The sequence below is a fragment of the Octopus bimaculoides genome, chromosome 1 (genome assembly GCF_001194135.2).
Source record: "Octopus bimaculoides isolate UCB-OBI-ISO-001 chromosome 1, ASM119413v2, whole genome shotgun sequence".
Lineage (NCBI taxonomy): Eukaryota > Metazoa > Mollusca > Cephalopoda > Octopoda > Octopodidae > Octopus > Octopus bimaculoides.
In genome coordinates this window covers 79,431,663-79,451,582 of record NC_068981.1, presented here as the reverse complement: position 1 = coordinate 79,451,582, position 19,920 = coordinate 79,431,663, and the positions used below count along the sequence as shown (strand labels likewise).

Here is a 19,920-nt window from a genome sequence, read left to right as displayed (position 1 = left end):
CACTCTCTGAGTGGTTGGCGTTAGGAAGGGCATCCAGCTGTAGAAACTCTGCCAAATCAGACTGGAGCCTGGTGTTGCCATCCGGTTTCACCAGTCCTCAGTCAAATCGTCCAACCCATGCTAGCATGGAAAGCGGACGTTAAACGATGATGATGATGATTATATCATATATTGTATATTCCATATTCTATACCCCACATTAGTTCTGCAGGAATATAAATAAAACATAAAAAACTGACAGTGTTGGAACTCCTTTAAACAAAATAATATATTCCTCTATACACAATCATACAAAAAAACCACCTTTTTTGTATTTATTTTTACTCGCATATATATATATATATATATATAAAATTTACATATACATATGTACATGTTTTCAGATTATTTGTTATTGTTTACACTTACAAAATGCCTTTTTCTTCGTTGCAGAATATTATCTACTTATTTCCATAGTGAAACTTGATATTATTAGGCATTATTTTTAGACAGATCTATTGTTTATTGAGGAGTTAGTACAACTGAAGTATATGTTTGTCAAGAGAAAGGTTATACAAATATTATTATTTTTCAATGAGAAAACAAACCATTAACCTCATCATACACAGAATATATTTTATTTTTTTAAATACTTATCAATGTTATATTCACCACTTTAAGGTTATATTGAATCAGTGTTAAAATTCTCACTGCATTCCATTGAATCAAGTTACCTTACATAATTACTAAGTTATCTTGCTAGTATACAGAGAGAATATCTATTGTGTTTGTACCTGAGTAATTATAGATGCTGTTCATTCAAAAAGAATTGCGTTTCTCGAGAGAACGTTCCTTGACACCAGTTACTACCATTAATGCACCAACACAATAAAACAGAAACTATCATTGCATCCATTAGTATTTTGGAATTTTGCTAATGTCATAGTTTTGTTTATAGTGTGGAGGATCTGACTCAGAACTATTCCAAATTAGAACTCTGCCAAGCATTAAGATATTTCGATCTTTTACATTCAGTAGAATATATACTAGTATTCTAATAGTATTTCATGAATTGGTGCAAGGGTAGCTGTGTGGTTAAGAAACTTGCTTCCCAAATATGTGGTCTTGAGTTTAGTCTCACTGCATGGTTCCTTGGATAAATGTCTTCTAGTATAGAAGCCTTTGGGCTGACCAAAGGCTTAAAGGTGGGTTTGGTTAATGGAAACTGAAGCTCATCATGTGTGTGTATGTGTGTGTGTTTTATCTTGACATCATTTGATGTCAAGGTCATAAACAAGTTTGTTTGTTTACAATCTTCAGTGAAAAGCATGTCTGGCCATGGAAAATATCATCTTGCTTGTAAACAGGTGAGGGTTGGTGACAGGTAGGGGATCCAACTGTAAATCTGCCTCAACAAGTTATGTCTGGTTCATGCAAGCATGGAAAAGGGAACATTAAATGATGATGATGATGATGATGATGAATGAGATGTAATTGAAATTTTTAATCTTTCTTAAATGTTAAGACAAAACATTACACTGCTTCTGGTTCTGAGGGTCCAGTGAAGGAGTTCAGGTGTTTTAGGGAGTGTGAAATTATCCTTTTCATTCAACTATTACTCCCAGGTCTGCTCAGGGTGGAAGTACCTGTCAAGGGCTCCAATTGTGGATCATATACCTGAAGATGGTCATACAAGACTTGGAGGAGGGTCGACCCCTTAGACATATGTCATGTAGGTCTACTGGTGTGTAGGCATGCCCTGATGTCATGTGAATCGCTCCTCCTTCCTAAAAGTTAAATAAGGCTCTATACCTTAAGGGTTAGCTTGAAGAGCAAAGGACAATCAGAATAAATCATAAACAAACTAGGAGATAGCAACAGGAAACCACTGTTGTATCTTTTCCAAGAAAAGTTACAAATCTTCAGACTTTGGCATGGAGCACCATGTTTACTGAAACCCATAGGCATGGCACATGAAGAGAGAGAGAGAAAGCATAGAAATATTCTCTTCTACTCTGGGCACAAAGCCCGAAATTTTTCGGGAGGAGGCCAGTTGATTAGATCGATCCCCAGTACACAACTGGTACTTAATTTATCAACCCTGAAAGGATAAAAGGCAAAGTCAACCTTGGCGGAATTTGAAATCAGAATGTAAAGACAGATGAAATACCTCTAAGCATTTCACCCAGTGTGCTAACATTTCTTATTTCTTTATTGCCCACAAGGGGCTAAACCTAGAAGGGACAAACAAGGACAGACAAAGGGATTAAGTCGATTACATCAACCCCAGTGCGTAACTGGTACTTAATTTATCGACCCCAAAAGGATGAAAGGCAAAGTCAACGTCGGCGGAATTTGAACTCAGAATGTAATGGCAGATGGAATACCGCTAAGCATTTTGCCCAGTGTGCTAACGTTTCTGCCAGCTCTCTGCCTTAGAAAGCATAGAAATAGCCAAACAAATTATGTAGCCTGTAAGAATTTTGCAAGTGCAGAGATAGCCAGTCAAGCATTTAGAAGGATAATAATTAATCACAAGTTTGGGGGCACAGAGGCAATTAGTTAACAACAACCATAGATTATTCATGTAACCAGAGTTTTGTTTTCAATGCCAAAAATTACCTCTCCCCGATACAATTACTGACTCTGTATAAAATACCATCATCATCTTTTAATGGCTGTTTCCATACTGGTATGGGTTAGACAGTTTGATCAGAGCTGGCAAGCCGGAGAGCTACATCAGGTTCCAGTCTGATTTGGCTTGGTTTCTGTGGCTGGATGCTCTTCCAAATGCCAACCACTTTACAGTGTGTGCTGGGAGCTTTTTATGTAGCACCAGCATGAGTGCTTTTTACGTGGTACCAGCGTGAGTGCTTTTTACGTGGTACCAGCACCAGTATGTCATATAATGAAACAAGTCCCTGACAAATGACAGAGCATCCAGTATACACATGCGTGTGTATGTATATATATATATTGAACTGCATTTCAAAAAGGGAGCATTTTTTTGGTGTTGCAAGCTTTTAATTGATAATACTTTTCAACCATTTGGATATTATTTTGCATGCATTTTTTGTTTATCACTACAATGGTTTATACAAGTTTGAATTTGTTCAATGTTGAAGCCTTTCATTAGAAATATAAAGATACAAACGTTGTAAGTTTGAACTAAGTATAGGGAAATGTGTCGTGTCCACTTTTCTATGCATGTTGAGACAGATTTTCTGTAACCAAATGCTCTTCTTTTTGCCAACCCTTACCTGTTTCCAAGCAAGGTAATATTTCCCCATGGCCAGGCATGTTTTTCAGTGAAAGACTGGAGATGAACAACACTGCTAATCTGACAGTGATGCTTGTTTACATCAATCACCATGTAGACAAGGGTACACACACATATGCACGTGCACACACACACACACACACACACATATGTATGTATGTATGTGTGTGTGTGTGTGTGTCTATGTATTATCAGTAAATCATAAATACAAAAGTTATAAAATAATAATAAAGATAGTTATGACCAGTCTATGGAGTTACCTTAGGTTTCATGGCCATAAAATGCTTGACATTACAGATGCTAATGGCTGGTGGCCTATAACCTCCCTTCAAAATGGAGGGAGAAAAGACCTCATGGCTAGTTGTTATATATATATAATGGGTTTCTTCCAGTTTCTATCTACCAAATAAAAACAAGCATTGGTTGGTCTGGGGCTATAGTGGAAGATAACTACTTAAGATACCACACAATGGGATTGAACCGGAAATCACATGGTTAGGAAGCAAGCTTCTTAACCACACAGCCATGTCTGTGCCTATATGTAAATGTAAAAGTCCATTCAGCTGGCAAAAATGAGTCGCACCTGTATTTCAAAAGGCCAGCCTTGTCACATTGTGTGCTACAAATATGTGTGTGTGTGTGTGTGTTCTTAAAAAGAATAGAATTGAAATTTTCTTCTTGGAGAAAGAAAAAAATCCTGGCAGCATTTATTAACAACTCACAAAGTTAATTAGTGGAATTTCAATAGATTAAGAATTATTTCTAATAGATTTTATCCTCATGCTTAATAAGAATGGTAAAAGGAATAAACATGTCTCTCTCTCTCTCTCTCTCTCTCTCTCTCTTTATTTTTCCCGCTTTCTCTTCATGTACTATCTTTTACAGGTATGGAGCTCCATGCCATATTCTGATGATTTATGATTTTTGGCAGGTGGAAATATTTCCTTTTGAAGTTAAGACAATAAATCCACTTGATCATTGATAGGTCTTTATATATGGTAAAAGTACTGTAAATTATTCATGGCAGCAACAGTTTACATAACAAAAAAAGCGAAGTGAGGGAAACAACTTAAATAAGCCAATGGCATCAAATTTGAAGGCATAAAAAATTTTTTCAGAAATTAAAAAAAATATTCATGTTACTTTGAGAAAACAACCAGAAACCTAGCAGCATTCATTAGTCGTTCACAAAGAAAGAAAGAGATAATTAAAATAAATTAAGAATTAGTTCAAAATAGTCATCGTATTTGGTGGCATAAAAGATGCCCAGACATCGTAAATGCACCCCAATGTAAGTAGCTTATATTCAAGTTAAATGTTTTTAGTGCATTAAAATATGTAGTAATAACCCAATTTGACATATAGAGCCCAGGGTGATTCTTTTTCTTTTTCTTTTTTTTGTGACCTTTTTTTGGGAGGGAGAGATATGTTTCTTGTATGCTATGATATATGGTAATTCTCATGCTTAATGAGAAAACCTGATCTTTGTAATCAGAGATATTGACAACAATGGATATGTTTTTGGTATTATTGAGTAGTATATCATAGACACAAAATGGTATCTATTTCTAGATGCATTTACAAATACTGTGATACCAGCTCTCTATCTATCTTTCTCTATCATTCACCTTCCCCTCACCTCTCTCTCTCTCCCTTTCCCTTTTCACTTTAATTTAAAATGTCTTCAGTGTTCTTTCAGTCTTCCTTCCAAGTAAACCAATATACATTTTATGTTCTCCTAGCAATGTAGTTACTCTAAGCAATGAATGTACCTTTAGCATTTCGTACCCGCTGAAGAATGGCAGCTAGATTTTATGAGAATGCACTGCAGAATTCCTTCTTGTGATGTGACATTAGTTTTGTTTACTTCTAGGATTTCTCTTCAAAGTCATTTGTTTTTGCTACGCTTTACTTTGGGTGTAATATTCAAGTGCAGGTTAAGAATACACAGGCAGACAAATTGACTGACTGATTATAACTATGCAGGTTCACATACATGCAATCACAATATCACATGTAAATGGTGAAAATTAAAACCGACCTTGAATTATTAATTTCTAAACGCATATGTTTTTGTTTATTGTCATTATTATTTCATCCCCAGATGAAACTTGTAGTTGCAGTGTGCCAAATGGTATTAGATTATTATGTAATTTCTACTTCCTCCTTCACTTTATCATCATCACTGTCACCATCATCAACACCAGGATGACTATCACTGTTAGCATCAGTACATGATGCTAACATCACTATCATCATCATTACCTCAATCATCAGTGGCAACATCAGTATTATTGCTGCTAACTACAAACGCTGTTGTCAGTATTAATTGTTCCATATATTTTCAATTTAACTGTGTCTCTTTGTCTGTCTGTCTGTCTGTCTCTTTCTCACTCTCCCCCCTCTCTCTCTCTCTCTGAGTGGGGTGAAGAAAGTGATAAATTAATTGCTCAAGTTTTCCATAATTTAAGACATCAATCCCTTATGGGTTTTAGTCTGACTGGATTCAAGTAGGGGGTGAAATTAACAATGTAAAGGAAATGGAAATTAACCCCATCTCTGCCAGTGCTCATCATATGTGTATTTGTACTTGAATATTTATGTTATGGAAGACACCTGGTCCCTCAGGTATTACCACTAAATGACTAAGCCTTGATGGACTCCTGCCCTCATGCAAAATTTGCCACTGAACTCATTGTTGGCTTTCATTTATTGCATCTTTATAGTCATTCACCTACACCTAGTTTTCTTACTAACCACCAAGTTATTGAGTGTGGTACCCTATCAAATACCTTCTCCATGTCAATATATCTCTACTCTCCTACTGCAAGACACCTGTTCCTGTTGCCTTATCGTACTTCCACTGCTCATCACTTGGCATAAAGCCACCTCCCTCAATACTATTCCTCTCCTGTTAATACTTTTTGTCATGTCACTTGGTAATCTCACTAGTGCTGTTACCACATAAAACCTACCCAGTACACTGTGTCAAGCAGTTGACACAGAAACCATGTCAAGTCTGACATTGGAGCTTGACACAGTTCTTTGGCTCTCCATCTCCTGTTGAACTCTCCAATCCAGCATGAAAAACAGATGTTAAATGATGATGATGATGATGATTGGGTCTGTGTTATCAAATGGGTGATATTTTGGTTTTTAGACAGTGTTCTGGTGTGCATTTTATAAAATGTTTATGTATGGTTTAGTCAGAGAGGAAAAGCCTGTATCTATTGCACTAGAGTAGACCTCAGGAGATACACAGTGGTTAGCTGAAGGTATTGAATTAGGTGATGGATTAAGATTACCTTAAAGGACATAGGGGCTGTTCATATGAAACAAGGACTGTTTAGGCTTCTAAACTATTTCTGTCTATTCAGTTTCACTCACAATGCCTAGATTGACTCTAGATTATAGTAGAAGACATTTGTCCAAAGGGACACACTGTAACATTGAACCTTTAACCTGGGGATTACAAACAAACTTCTTAACCATCCAGTCATGCTTGATGTGTTAATGTGTTTGTTGGTGCTTGCGGCAACTCATTTAGTCATTGCAAACCATATGCCAAATAACTTTATGATTAATTAATGTTGTTGATATTGATGTCTTAGGAAGAAAATGAAAGCAGCTGAATGATATATAATTAGCTTTCAAAAGGTCACTCATGTTTTAGTAAAGGATATATTCTCATCTAAACAAACAGTATTTTCAATACTCCTGTATTTTACATTGTAAAAATAGTATGAGATTAACATGTTTTGCAAGCATCACTATTCTTTAATTCACTAACGTAAATAATTAAGGTGCCAGTTTGATCATGTGTGGTTGTTCAATGTAGGCAGATTTAAGAAACTCATTCAGATGAGTGGTTTAATTTATGTAGCTGCTATAATACACAAGCAGTGGAGCTTATCTTATAAATTTTTTTTAATGAATGACTGGGGTAGTGGTGATTAATGATAACAATGAGATTCATCATCATCATAACATTATCATCATTATTGTTTTTAAATGCTAAGTGAGTGAGCTGGCAGAATTGAAACTATGTCAAGCAAAATGCTTAGTTGCATTTTTTGCAGCTCTTTATGTTCCAAGTTCGAATACTGCCAAGGTCAAGTTTGCTTTTTTATTTTTCAGGGTCAGTAAAATAAAATACAAGTCAAGTATTGGGGTTGATGTATTTGACTAACCCCATCTCTTCTAAAATTGTTGACCTTGTGCCAAATTTTGAAACATTTGTTGCACTGGTAGACTTGTTAGAGCATCAGAAAAAATGCTTTACAATATTTCTTCCAGTTCTTTGTATTCTGAGTTCAAATCTCATCGAGGTCAACTTTACCTTTCTTCCTTTTGAGATTGTTGAAATAAAGTACCAGTCAAGTTCTGGGGTGATGGTACCAACTAAATCCACTTTTCAAAATCACAGGCCTTGTATCTAAATCAGGAACCATTATTATTGTTGTCATTGTTATTGCCCTTCAGGGATCAACAAAATAAAGTACAGGGGCCGGGGTATAATCAACTGTTCCTCTCCCACTAAATTTCTGGCATTGTATCTGTGTTAGGAACTTTTTTTCCTGGCTCTTATTGTTCTGATTTCAAATAATGCTGAGACTAACCTTGCCTTTCATCCCTCCAGGGTTGATAAAATAAAGTACCCGTCAAATATTAAGATTGATGGCATCAGCCAATTCACAGCCCTTAAACATTGCTGGCTATGTCCCTAAATCAGAACCCATTATTAGTACTGTTACCTTTCACGACAACTTACTGCAAGCTCTTCATCAGCACTTGTGTTCCTTAGGTATGTGCAAGTATTATTACCTCTGCCTTAGTGAAGGCAGAGGTATTGTTTTCAGTTGTATTTGTTTGTCTGTGGACAAGATATTTCAAGAATTGCTGGATGGATTTGGATGAAACTTTCAGGGATGTTTGACCTCATGACTGGCACAAACTGATTAGATTTTGGGATCAACCTGGTACCAGACAAGGATTCTGGATTACTTTTCCTCTTTTTTTACTTAATTTTTGAGAGTGGTCAGGTTCATTTTTAGTATTCTTGTTTGTGAGAGCAGTTGAGTTTATTTCAGGTATTCTCATTTTAAAAAATCATCTCCGGCTAATCGTTGAGAAGATGTTGGTGTTGCCTTGGTGGAAGCTTGCACTCTCTGAGTGCTCTTGTTATTATTATTATTATTATTATTATCATGGAAAAGGCAGTGAGCTGGCAGAATTGTGAGCATGCTGGATGAAATGCTTAACGGTATCTTGCCTTTCATCCTTTCGGGGTCAATAAATTAAATACCAGTGAAACACTAGGGTCAATGTGATCAACTAGTCCTCTCCCCAACAATTTCAGGTCTTGTGCTTTTAGTAGAAAGGATTATTATTATTATTGCTGGCTAAAACAGGAACGGAGTGAAAGAGACTGTAATGTCTTGCTTACATTCATTTACTTTGAGTTCAGTCCACCCTGGGCTGGTTTAGCATTTCATTTCTTCAGAGTATAGTCATTCAACTATATCCCTATTCCCCTACTCTACACATTTGTGACCTTATTCTAATAGCTAAAATGTGTAGCATGGCTGTGTGGTTAAGAAGTTTGCTTCCCAATATGTGATTTTAGGTTCTGTTCGACTGCATGGTACCTTGGACAAGTGTCTTCTAATGTAGTCTTGGGCTAATCAAACTCTTGTAAATTTGGTAAATGGAATCTGAAAGAAGCCCATTGTGTATGTGTGTGTGTCTCCTTGTGTTGACATCATGTGAAAATTGTGTACAAGGGTTACCATCATACAAGTTGTATCCTTTGTTTCAAATTTTCCATGGAAGCATGTCTGGCCATAGCAAAATATTATCTTGTTTGGAAGCAGGTGATGGTCAGTGACAGGAAGGGCATCCAGCCATACAAAATCTGTCTCTACAAATTCTGTCTGACCCCTGCAAGAATGCCAAAATGAACATTAAAACAATGGTGATATGATAATGATGATGATGAATGTTTTTATAGCAATAATTTCTAATCTGTCTTATAATTGATTCTGACAGAAATAATGGCGATGCCAGATAATGGTTTATGATACTGATTTTCCTTTGTATATTTTGAGTTCAAATACCACTGGGGGTATTTTCACTTTCACTTTCATCACTTCAGGTTTGATAAAACTAGTATCAGGCAGATCCTGGAGTCCAAATTGGTAACCTTGTGTTGAGACGAGAAACCAGAGATATTACTATCTGGAAGCAGCTGTTGTATTATTATTTACATAATTGCAGCTGTTCTGCTATTATTTATACGCCATCAATTATTTATGTTCTTATTTATGCATCAACTGTATTATGGTGTTATTCATATTTAAAAAAACCCTGTTATTTTGTCATGCAAATTACAGATAATTAATAAGATTGAATAATGAAAGTTAGAGATCCTCTTTCTTTTTTTAATTGTTCTCTTTCTCTCTGATTCAATAGTTTGATTGTCTGAATCAATCCTCATAAGCTTGATTCAATCAATCATATATACCCAAGCTGTCAGCTTCAAGGTTCAGTTATTCTAGTGTTATCCCCAGTAGAATAAATATATATAATTATTGTTGGTGTAGACATGGATATGATTTCAAGTTCAGTCCCACTGCATGGCACCTCAAGAAAGTGACTTGTTTTATAGCCTGGACTGACCAATGCTTTGTGAGTGAATTTGGCAGATGGAAACTTTACAAAACCTGTCGTGTGTGTGTGATGTGGTGTGCGTGATGTAGTGTGGTTTGTGTGCATGTGTGTCTGTCAGTGTGAATGTTTGCATTTCTGTGCACAGCTGAGCTATGGATGGTAACGTTTGTCAACATTTTTCTGTCAACTAATTACCTGGTAGCTGAGCTTTCAAGGATGAGTGTAATGAAGGCTCTCTGCTCTCTTATTTGGGAAACAAGCAAGGGTTAGCAAAAGAAAAGCATCCAACTGTAAAACATCTCAGTTATATGTAATCCTCTAACCAATGCTAGATTAGAAAAATGAGCTTTTGACAAAAAAATTGAAGAAAATATTAATAAGCATAATTCAACTGCTATGAGTGGAAGATGCAACATATAGCTGTTGCCTTGTCAGTTTATAGTGTTGTAATGTTGTACTCAAATCTTCTCATGCATAAGTAGAACCACCAACAGTATTACTGGCTAAGACACAAAAGGAAGAAATCCCTTGTGCCTACTTATTTATCTGAGTATTATGGGATTAACCAATATTGTTTATGTTTATTGTAGCTGTATCTCAGGAGAGTAATTTTGCACTGGTTCTATTTCACTTCTTTATCATTATTTGCCTTTTATCCTTTTGTGTCGGTGAAATAAGTACCAGTTAAACACTAGATCAATGTAATCAACTAGCTCCCTCCCCAAAAATTTCAGGTCTTGAACCTATTGTAGAAAGGATTATTATTATTATTATTATTGTTACTACTCTTAAGGCAGCAAGGTGGCAGGATCATTACTGCATCAAGCAAAATGCTTAGAAGCACTTCATCTGGCTTTACATTTTATATCACCAAGGTCAACTTTGCCTTTCAGCCCTTCAAGGTCCATAAAATAAGTACCAGTTGAGTTCTGGGGTTGATGTTATCACTTAGCCTCCCCCAAAATTTTAGACCTTGTGCCTATAGTAGAAAGGATTATTACTATTATTATTATTATTTATCAACTTAGTTCACCATCCAAAACAAATGCATAAATGAAATTACAGTAGCAGCCATAATATAAAGGTCAGTACAAACAAGTGTATTAAAATAGTTATTATAGAAGATTAACAACACACAGAGACTAGATATTTTATATATATTTAGATATATCTAAAATCTATCTTTCATGAAAATTTCAAATAATGAAATAAATATTTCATAAGTTATGAGGAAATAAACAAACAATCTTCCAAATTGCGGTGGCCAAAAGTTAAGGGTCACTTAGAAAAAATGAACTACTAACTAAGGTATTTGTTCTTTAGAAGATTGTTAATGTGCTAATAGTTACTGGTTATGATCTTACATTATTGGAACATTCAACTGTTAACATGGTGGCTTGTGAGAGATGACTAGTATCCTATGATGAAAAACAAAGGATTGTGTGCCTTCACCAAGAGGGCACATCCAATTCTGTGATAGCAACTACTGTAGGAAGGTCTAGAAGTGTTGTGCAATGAATTGTAGCTCATTTTAAGTCATCAGAATCGACAGATGCTAAACCCAAAACTGGCAGACCTCATAAAACTTAACCAAGACAAGATTGTATTATGGTTAAAATGTCACTGAAGGATAAGTTTAAGAGTGCTGCAGTGATATCCCATGAGTTTAGCTCTACTTCTGATGTCAGTTTCTTGGAGGGTACAAGGTTCTGGGTTGCTTGCTCAGGCACTGGCAAAGAAACCTCTCATCTCCAAGAAGAACCAAAGAGCCTGTCTTCGTTTCGCTCACAAACGTCATTTGGACAGAAGAACACTGGTCGCAAGTTCATTTTAGCAATGAATCAATGTTTAATGTGATTGGTTCCGATGGCAGGATGTACATCCGACAAAGAAGTGGTGAAAAGTTATCTCCTGCATGTGTGAAGAAGACTGAAATATGGAGGAGGCAGTATAATGGTATGGGGAGTGATCCCTGCTGCTGGTTCTGGTCCACTTATTCACCTACAAGGGACTGTCAATGCTGAACTCTACAAGCAGATTCTTAGACAGCATGTCCTTCCACACCTCCGATCCTCATCAGCTCAACCTCCTCATCTTTGTGCAGGACAACATGCTCTGTTGTGAAGAGAGTCAAAGATTTTTTGAGTGATGGAGTTGATCTCATAGTCTGGCAACCTCAAAGTCATGATCTCAACTCAATAAAAAACATTTGGAAGATTATTGGAGATGGAGCGCAAAGGAGAAATCCAAAGAACCAGAATGTAGCAGCATACGAAATACCACTAAGCATTTTGTCTGGCATGCAATAATAATAATAATAATGATGATGATGAAAAAGTGCAAAAAAAAACACACGACTTTTGGTTATAGAAAGAGTTGACTAGATAAAAGGCAAAGTCAAACTCCAAAAAAGGTTTTAACACAAAATTTTACTAAACACCACAAAAAATATTTCTTAGTTCACTGCTCTACCATTTCTGACTAACTATGCATAAAGTCACTTTACAAAGTGTGGTCTTTATAGAAAAATGAAAAAATCTCTGGTCATTGTGAGATAATTATTAAATAGATATTAAAGAAATTGAGGGAGCTTGGTGGTTTGAGAAAGATTTTTAAAAGCACTTTGTAAATATTACATCATTGTATCAACCAGACCATCAGATGCTGTTATACAGCATTATCTCACTTCGAATCTCTTAATGATATCTCTTAATGATATTCTTAATGATATCTCTTAATGATATTCTTAGCATGGATCTTTCCATGGCCTTTTGCATTGTAGCCAATTGATGTTCTATCCTCTTTTGTAGTAACACACATCTCACTTGCGTATAAGAGCACAGGTAGGATAGTGCTATTGAAGAGTCTGGCTTGTATGTATGGTATTGTTTAGCTTTGTTTTTGAGTACACCCTTTATTGAGTTAAATGCCTTCCATCATGCCACAATCCTCTGAGATTTCAGCATCCATATCTTGGTGCATATTCACTTTGTGCCCTAGGTAGATGTACTCCTTTACCTCCTTGATTTCATTGCTTCCCACCTCTGTTCATCCTTGTGCTACATCTTCCAACACATATATTTCGTTTTAATACAATTCATTTTAAAACCTACTTCTAAGCTATGAGTGTCCAGCTCTGTCAGCATTTCTTGCAGCTGGTCTATGGATTCAGTGATGAGTACGATACCATCTGTGAATCACAGATGTGATAGTTGCTTGTCATTAATGTTCTTGACATCTGTCCAGTCAATGTCCTTGATGACTATTTCTAGACATGCGGTAAAGAGTTTTGAAGAGAAGATATCTCCTTGCTTGATACCCTTCTCAAATGGGACCCCTAACGATGTTGATAGCAAAGTTGTATCAGTTGTATATCCAGAGTTCACATCTCTGAGCAGTTTGACACATTGTACCTTGATACCTTGCATCTGCTAACATCATTGACACAATCTGTGTGATAACCTAGAGCACAAATAACAATTTGGAAGTTCTGCAAATTGAAGGATGTTTGATGCTGCTTCTGCTATTGAAAATGTAAGGGATTTCAAAAATACCTTAAACCTTTGACATTAAATGTCAACATGGAATATTGTAGATATTTCAGATGAAACAACAAATATTAAAAACATGTTTTGACATTTTTTGTTTTTATTTTTAAACATATTCAATTATCTAAAATTACTGAAATTTATAAAGTAATTACTGTATATTCTGGCATACAGGTCAATGTACTATATTATAAACATGTATTGTAAATATTCAAACATTGTTTCTATCTTTTCAAATCCTCCTGCATTTCACATAGAACTTTTGATTCTCCAAAGTTGCTTTGGTGTAGAAGTCAGCCTATCTTTTTTTGGCTGCAAATTTTGGTCTGAAACTTTGATCTGTATGCCAGAAAATATGGTAGTTATATTTGCTCCATTTGTTAATTTTTTTTTTTTTTTCTCTTTATTGTAGTTTATCAGCACATGATCTTGTCTATATTGGCCTTCGTGATGTTGATGCAGAAGAGAGGTAGCGTATCTATCTTGTTGATGTTACACTAACTACAACAAACCATCCACCCATTCATCTTCACTACCCACTGTTCCTAGTAGTCCATAAGGGTAGAGTCCTAAAGCCCACCCTCTATAAGATCCTATCAGAAACAACCATCTTTAGATTTTTTGGCTGGATTCCCAAGTATGACCAACTGAGATTAAAGATATCATCCAACCATCTCATTCTTGATCTACCCTGAGATCTCCTGTCAGTTGGCTTGACTTGAAGAATCCATCTTGTGATCCTTTCCTAAGACATTATAATTACATGTCCATAGTATTGGAGTTATCATTTCTCACTGTAGAGAAGTAGCAGTTCAACCCAGAGAGACTCCCTGATTTCTGAGCTATGCACCCTGTCAAGTAACATTACTCCAGAGAACCTTGGGAAGAACCCCATTTTGGCTACTTATATTTGCAATTGTACTCTTTTAATCATTACCCGACATTCACAACCATAAGTGATTATAGGCACAGAAATCAGATTAAAGATAGCTATCATTATTTAGAAGAGGATGTAAAGCAGACTTTACAAAGTTGGTGGAGGTATTTTTGGCAAGGGACCAGATGAATTGGCTGCAGTTTGGGAGGTGAGAAATCCTAAAGACCATGTGATACATGAAAGCTTCTTTTGCATACTAGATAGTGGTCTTACAGAGTTGCACTAAATTTTATTCATTCTTCCAGGCTGGGGGAGTAGATGAAATTCTCCAGATATTGTAGATCTTGTTTTTTTGCCCAAAACCCTTCATCATATTTTTTTGTACAGCTACTATTATCCATATGCATCACATGCCTAAACACAGTCATCTCTCCTGTATGTCACATATAATTTCTCTTATACATCAATATTTCTAACTTAGATTACTGATTCTCTACATTAAATATACTTACCTTTCTTAACTATTAATTTTCATTCAGAAATTAACCTCAATTTTTACCATTCAAATTTGCTATTTTTCCATGACTACTTTGTCAAGCATGCTGCAATCTATCTGAAGAAGTGTAAAAGACAGAAACATACCATGAGTTGTCCTAAGTATTTTCTGAAATGATTAAAATAATAGTGATTGAATCTATGTTCTCTCTTCACTGTGCCAGTATTTCTGTTTAGGTTTTTGATGCTCTACACTAAACAAGTGACCTCTTCTCAACTTAACTGTTAATTTTCATGTGAATGACAGCTCTAAGTGATTCACCTCAGTAATTGGTTTTTATTTGTGGTGATGGGGGGTGGTGGTTGTTGTTAAATACATGCTGCTGAATAACTTGACCCCCTGTCATAGTAGTAAAGACTGTTGCATTACAGCCTAAACTGGGTGGTAACATTATAATCCAACTAACAATTGGTGTCATATATTGTAAGCATCTATAATAGATTAATGTGATGAAAATGCAACTTAGTTTATTTCAAATAAACTCATTTATCAAGTATATTTCAATGTTTTCCTTTTGGGTAACACACACACGCACGCACGCACGCACGCACGCACACACATACACACACACACACACACACACACACACACACACCTGTTTTGTGGAACAAACAGGAGAAATAGGACTCAATACATAAGGTTATATATTGTTTATAACTTTAGTCAAATAGTAATATTTGTGTGTGCGCTTGCATGTATTTTTGTGGTAAGACCTATAACTATAAACTGTAGTTATGTTCTGCTTTAGTATTACATTAGAAATAAAACAAAAAAGTGATACCTGCTGATGTTTTGTCAGTTAAAGAAAAGAGATTGCCATTTGCGATGGGTCTACTCTTCTAGCTTTAGTTTCAATTTCACCTCTTGGTACACCAATATGTAGTTTTTCTGTTTTTATATATCTATATAACTTATTTACTGTTTCCTTTTTACTTTTTACTTGTTTCAGTCATTAGACTGTGGCCATGCTGGGGCACACAGCTTGAAGAACTTTTAGTGAAATGAATCAACCCCAGCATGTTTTTTGTTAAGCCTAGTTATGGGAACGTAAACACAGCTGAGGGACACAGATGCAAAAATATACATATATATACACATAATATTGAACACACATACACAAGGCATGTGTGTTTAATATTGTTTATATCTCTCAAGCTGCTTTTAACTCATATCTGAATACACACACACACACACAACAGGCCTCTTTCAGTTTCCATCTACCAAATCTACTCACAAAGCTTTGGTTGGCCTGAGGCTGTAGTAGAGGACACTTGCCTAAGATGCCATTAAGTGAGACTGAACGTGGAACCATGTGGTTGGGAAGCAAGCTTCTTACCACACATTCTCATTATTTGTGTATTTAAAATAAAATCATTAAATTTTTTTCCATATTCATTTGATATTGAAATATTTTTTAAACTTTGTTGTATTTTGAAAGGGTAATTTTCCCAATGAAAATGTACACATTCGTTTTAATTCACCTCTTTTTAGTCATTATTAGTCAACTAGTTTACTAATTAATTGATTAACTAAGTGATTACTTCACTAAACCATTTGACCAGTCAATCAGTCAGTGTTGTTTTGTTGTCATTTGCAACCTTATCAATGATGTACCCTTCATTGTTCCAGGACTCTCACATCATCATCATCATCATCATCATCGTTTAACGTCCGCTTTCCATGCTAGCATGGGTTGGACGATTTGACTGAGGACTGGTGAAACCGGATGGCAACACCAGGCTCCAGTCTGATTTGGCAGAGTTTCTACAGCTGGATGCCCTTCCTAACGCCAACCACTCAGAGAGTGTAGTGGGTGCTTTTACGTGTCACCCGCACGAAAACGGCCACGCTCGAAATGGTGTCTTTTATGTGCCACCCGCACAAGCCAGTCCAGGGGCACTGGCAACGATCTCGCTCGAAAATCCTCAATGTATCTAAACCAATTAATAAGCTAATTGGTTAATTAATTAGTTAGCAAGGTAACTAATCATAATTTTAAAAAAAGGTGAAATAGAACCTGTACAAGATTTTTATATTGGTAAAATGACCATCCCCCAAAGCAATAACACCTGTTTCAAGACAATTTCACATCAAGAATCTTGTAAAAACAAAAATGAAATATTTTTTCTTACTCTTGGTCTATAACACTTTTTTTTTCTAGATGGCTTATTGAAAAACTTGGGATTTGTACTTTTTCAATGCAAGAATTAGATGCTTTAGGAATTGCAGCTGTTTTGAAGATGGCCCTTTCAACAATTGATCCTGAGTGAGTTAATGGCTTTCTGTTAATTATTTACAATTCTTTTAATCACTTATCATCATTTTTATATCCATTTTCTTTTGCTTGTATGGATTACAAAATAGGTCTTTTCCAACCCAGCATCTCACATCTTGCTGAACTTCATTATCACTTTCATGAGTTTCAGATTCCTGTAATCAACCTTCACTACTGTTCATATTGTATAATCTTTTCTCTTAACTCATTTGCAGTCTGTTGTTCATGCACACTAACATTATTCATCCAATGGAGCATATTTACTTCATTTCTTTACATTCCTTTTCAGCTTTTGCACATTCTCTGTGTGAAGTGCTCATGATTTTCTACTTTGCAACATTGTATTTCATACACAAGCATTATATAATCTACCCTTCACTCAAAGAAAGAAACCCTTTGTTATTAACAAAAGTAATAGCTCCAAGAATTTCTCCATATTGGTCCTAATCTAGTGACCATGCTTCTGGAGCACCCATCTCCACTGTTAATTTGGCCACCTAAATAAGAGAAGCTATTGACTACTTTTAAGGAGCTTTCCAAGTAACTGAAACAATATATTTCTCAGGCATACTCTGACAGCCAACCAATCCTGTGCATCTACCACACAGTAGTCTTTCTTCTCTCTTAGCCTGTCTGTAATCCTATTATACCTTGTGGACCCATAGTTTACATTTGAGTACACTATGAAATTCTTGCAGACTTTTTTTTTTACACAGAGCACAAACATATTTCTGATGGTAGCAGAATGCTGGCTCCTTTCCTTCTTTCTAAAAGCTTAACCTTTGCTAAGTTTATTCTAAGGCTTCTTGATTCTAGATTTTGCTTCGAAATCTGGAATTTCTTCTCTAAATCTTTCACAAGCAACTGGTCTTGAACCACTTTGTTATGGTTTGGAGAACTCTGATAAACAGCAGGGGGCTAAGAACCAAGCCCTGACAGGCACTACTTTCACACTGCTGTCAGCATCTCTTACAAACCAGCCATCTACACCTGATTTTCTTAGCAGTTTTCCAGGTCAACAAATGCTACATATAGTGGTCAACCCTTAGCTAAAATGTTCTGTATTTGATTTTACTAAGAGTGCATTGGTAGTACCTGGTCTTGGCATAAACCCAATATGCCTCTCACTTAAGTTTTATCAATAACTGCATAGTGGAACTAAACCTAAAACCACATGGTTGCAAAGCAAGCTTCTTAATCACACAGGATTACATAAATTTAAGGTGAAGCAATGACAGCGAAAATCTTTGGTTGTTCTGTCTGCTACAAACAGTAGCCAAATTTCCTTCAAAAGGAAAGTTTTTTTTCATATTTCTTAATGTTTACATCTATTGCCAGTATACATTACTGAAAGATATACATGTGTGTGTGTGTATGTGTGTGTATGTGCAAGAGAGAAGAATTAGGGAGGTAGAATCAATGTTGCTAGAATACATCTGTCCCCATTCAAGTATTAAGATTCTGAAGGATAGAGGAAGGAAGGGTAACAAGATATGGGTGGTTGAGGGTGAGGGATATTCACTATGCACAGATCAATTGCTTTCCTCTCAGTTGTGGGGTGGCATGGTACAGTAAATAAGAGATGATGGGGCGACGTGAAGACATAGAATAGGCAATAAGCAGGTGGGGTTACATATATACCCTGTCCCACTCTTTTAACAAATGTTTTGCCAAGCTTACACAGGAGGGCATGTCTTTTGCAGCACTGTGTATTGCCATTTGACACAGCCCCCTGTCATCTCCTTCATCAGATGTAACATAGTAAAAATAAATTTTTACCAACTCACTCAGACTCTTATTCCACAAGTACCATCCACTTTGAGTCTCTGGTATGTATGCAGACGTCATCCTCCATCTGCAGCACATGCCCATACCATCATAGTCACTTCTCTTGCATGTTTTATCTCAGAATGTAAATACTATAACTCATTTTATCGAACCTGAAAGGATGAAAGGCAAAGAATTTGAACTTGGAACATAAAAACAGATGAAATGCCACTAAGCATTTCGCTCAACATACTAACGATTCTGCATCAGCCTTACTCTTTTACTTGTTTCAGTCATTTGACTGTGGCCATGCTGGAGCACTGCCTTTAGTCGAGCAAATCGCCCCCAGGACTTATTCTTTGTAAGCCTAGTACTTATTCTATCAGTCTCTTTTGCTGAACCGCTAAGTTACGGGGACATAAACACACCAGCATCGGTTGTCAAGCGATGTTGGAGGATAAACACAAACACACACATGCATATATATATATATATATATATATATATATATATATATATATATATATATATATATATATATATATATACGACGGGCTTCTTTCAGTTTCCGTCTACCAAATCCACTCACAAGGCTTTGGTCGGCCCGAGGCTATAGTAGAAAGACACTTGCCCAAAGTGCCACATAGTGGGACTGAACCCAGAACCATGTGGTTGGTAAGCAAGCTACTTACCGCACAGCCACTCCTTAATAATAAAAGTTAAAAAATTCTTGCAGTCAGAAGTGAAATGGCTGAGTAGATGTGGTATTGGACTACTTACTTGAAAAGTTCAAATTTGTAGCAGATATTTCTGAACAGAACATTTTTATTCTACATTCCCTCAGTCCACTTAGCTCTCAGATATAGATAGCAAACAGGTATCATATTCAGGAATATTTCTTTCTCATCAGCTGCATCACTCCAAGAAACCATTAGCTACTTTAGCTTTTTTTTTTTTTTTTTTTTTTTT

General features: G+C 36.0%; 1 protein-coding gene across 1 annotated transcript in view; it reads left to right on the top strand.

Moving 5' to 3' along the window:
- The window catches only part of LOC106867578 (arginase, hepatic), a 94,575-nt gene that overhangs the window by 67,709 nt on the left and 6,946 nt on the right, over positions 1-19,920 (top strand). Inside the window, exons 5-6 of the mRNA XM_014912489.2 lie at positions 13,889-13,945; positions 17,071-17,175. Of these exons, the coding sequence (XP_014767975.1) occupies positions 13,889-13,945; positions 17,071-17,175 (162 nt within the window). The remainder of the gene's footprint in view (positions 1-13,888; positions 13,946-17,070; positions 17,176-19,920) is intronic.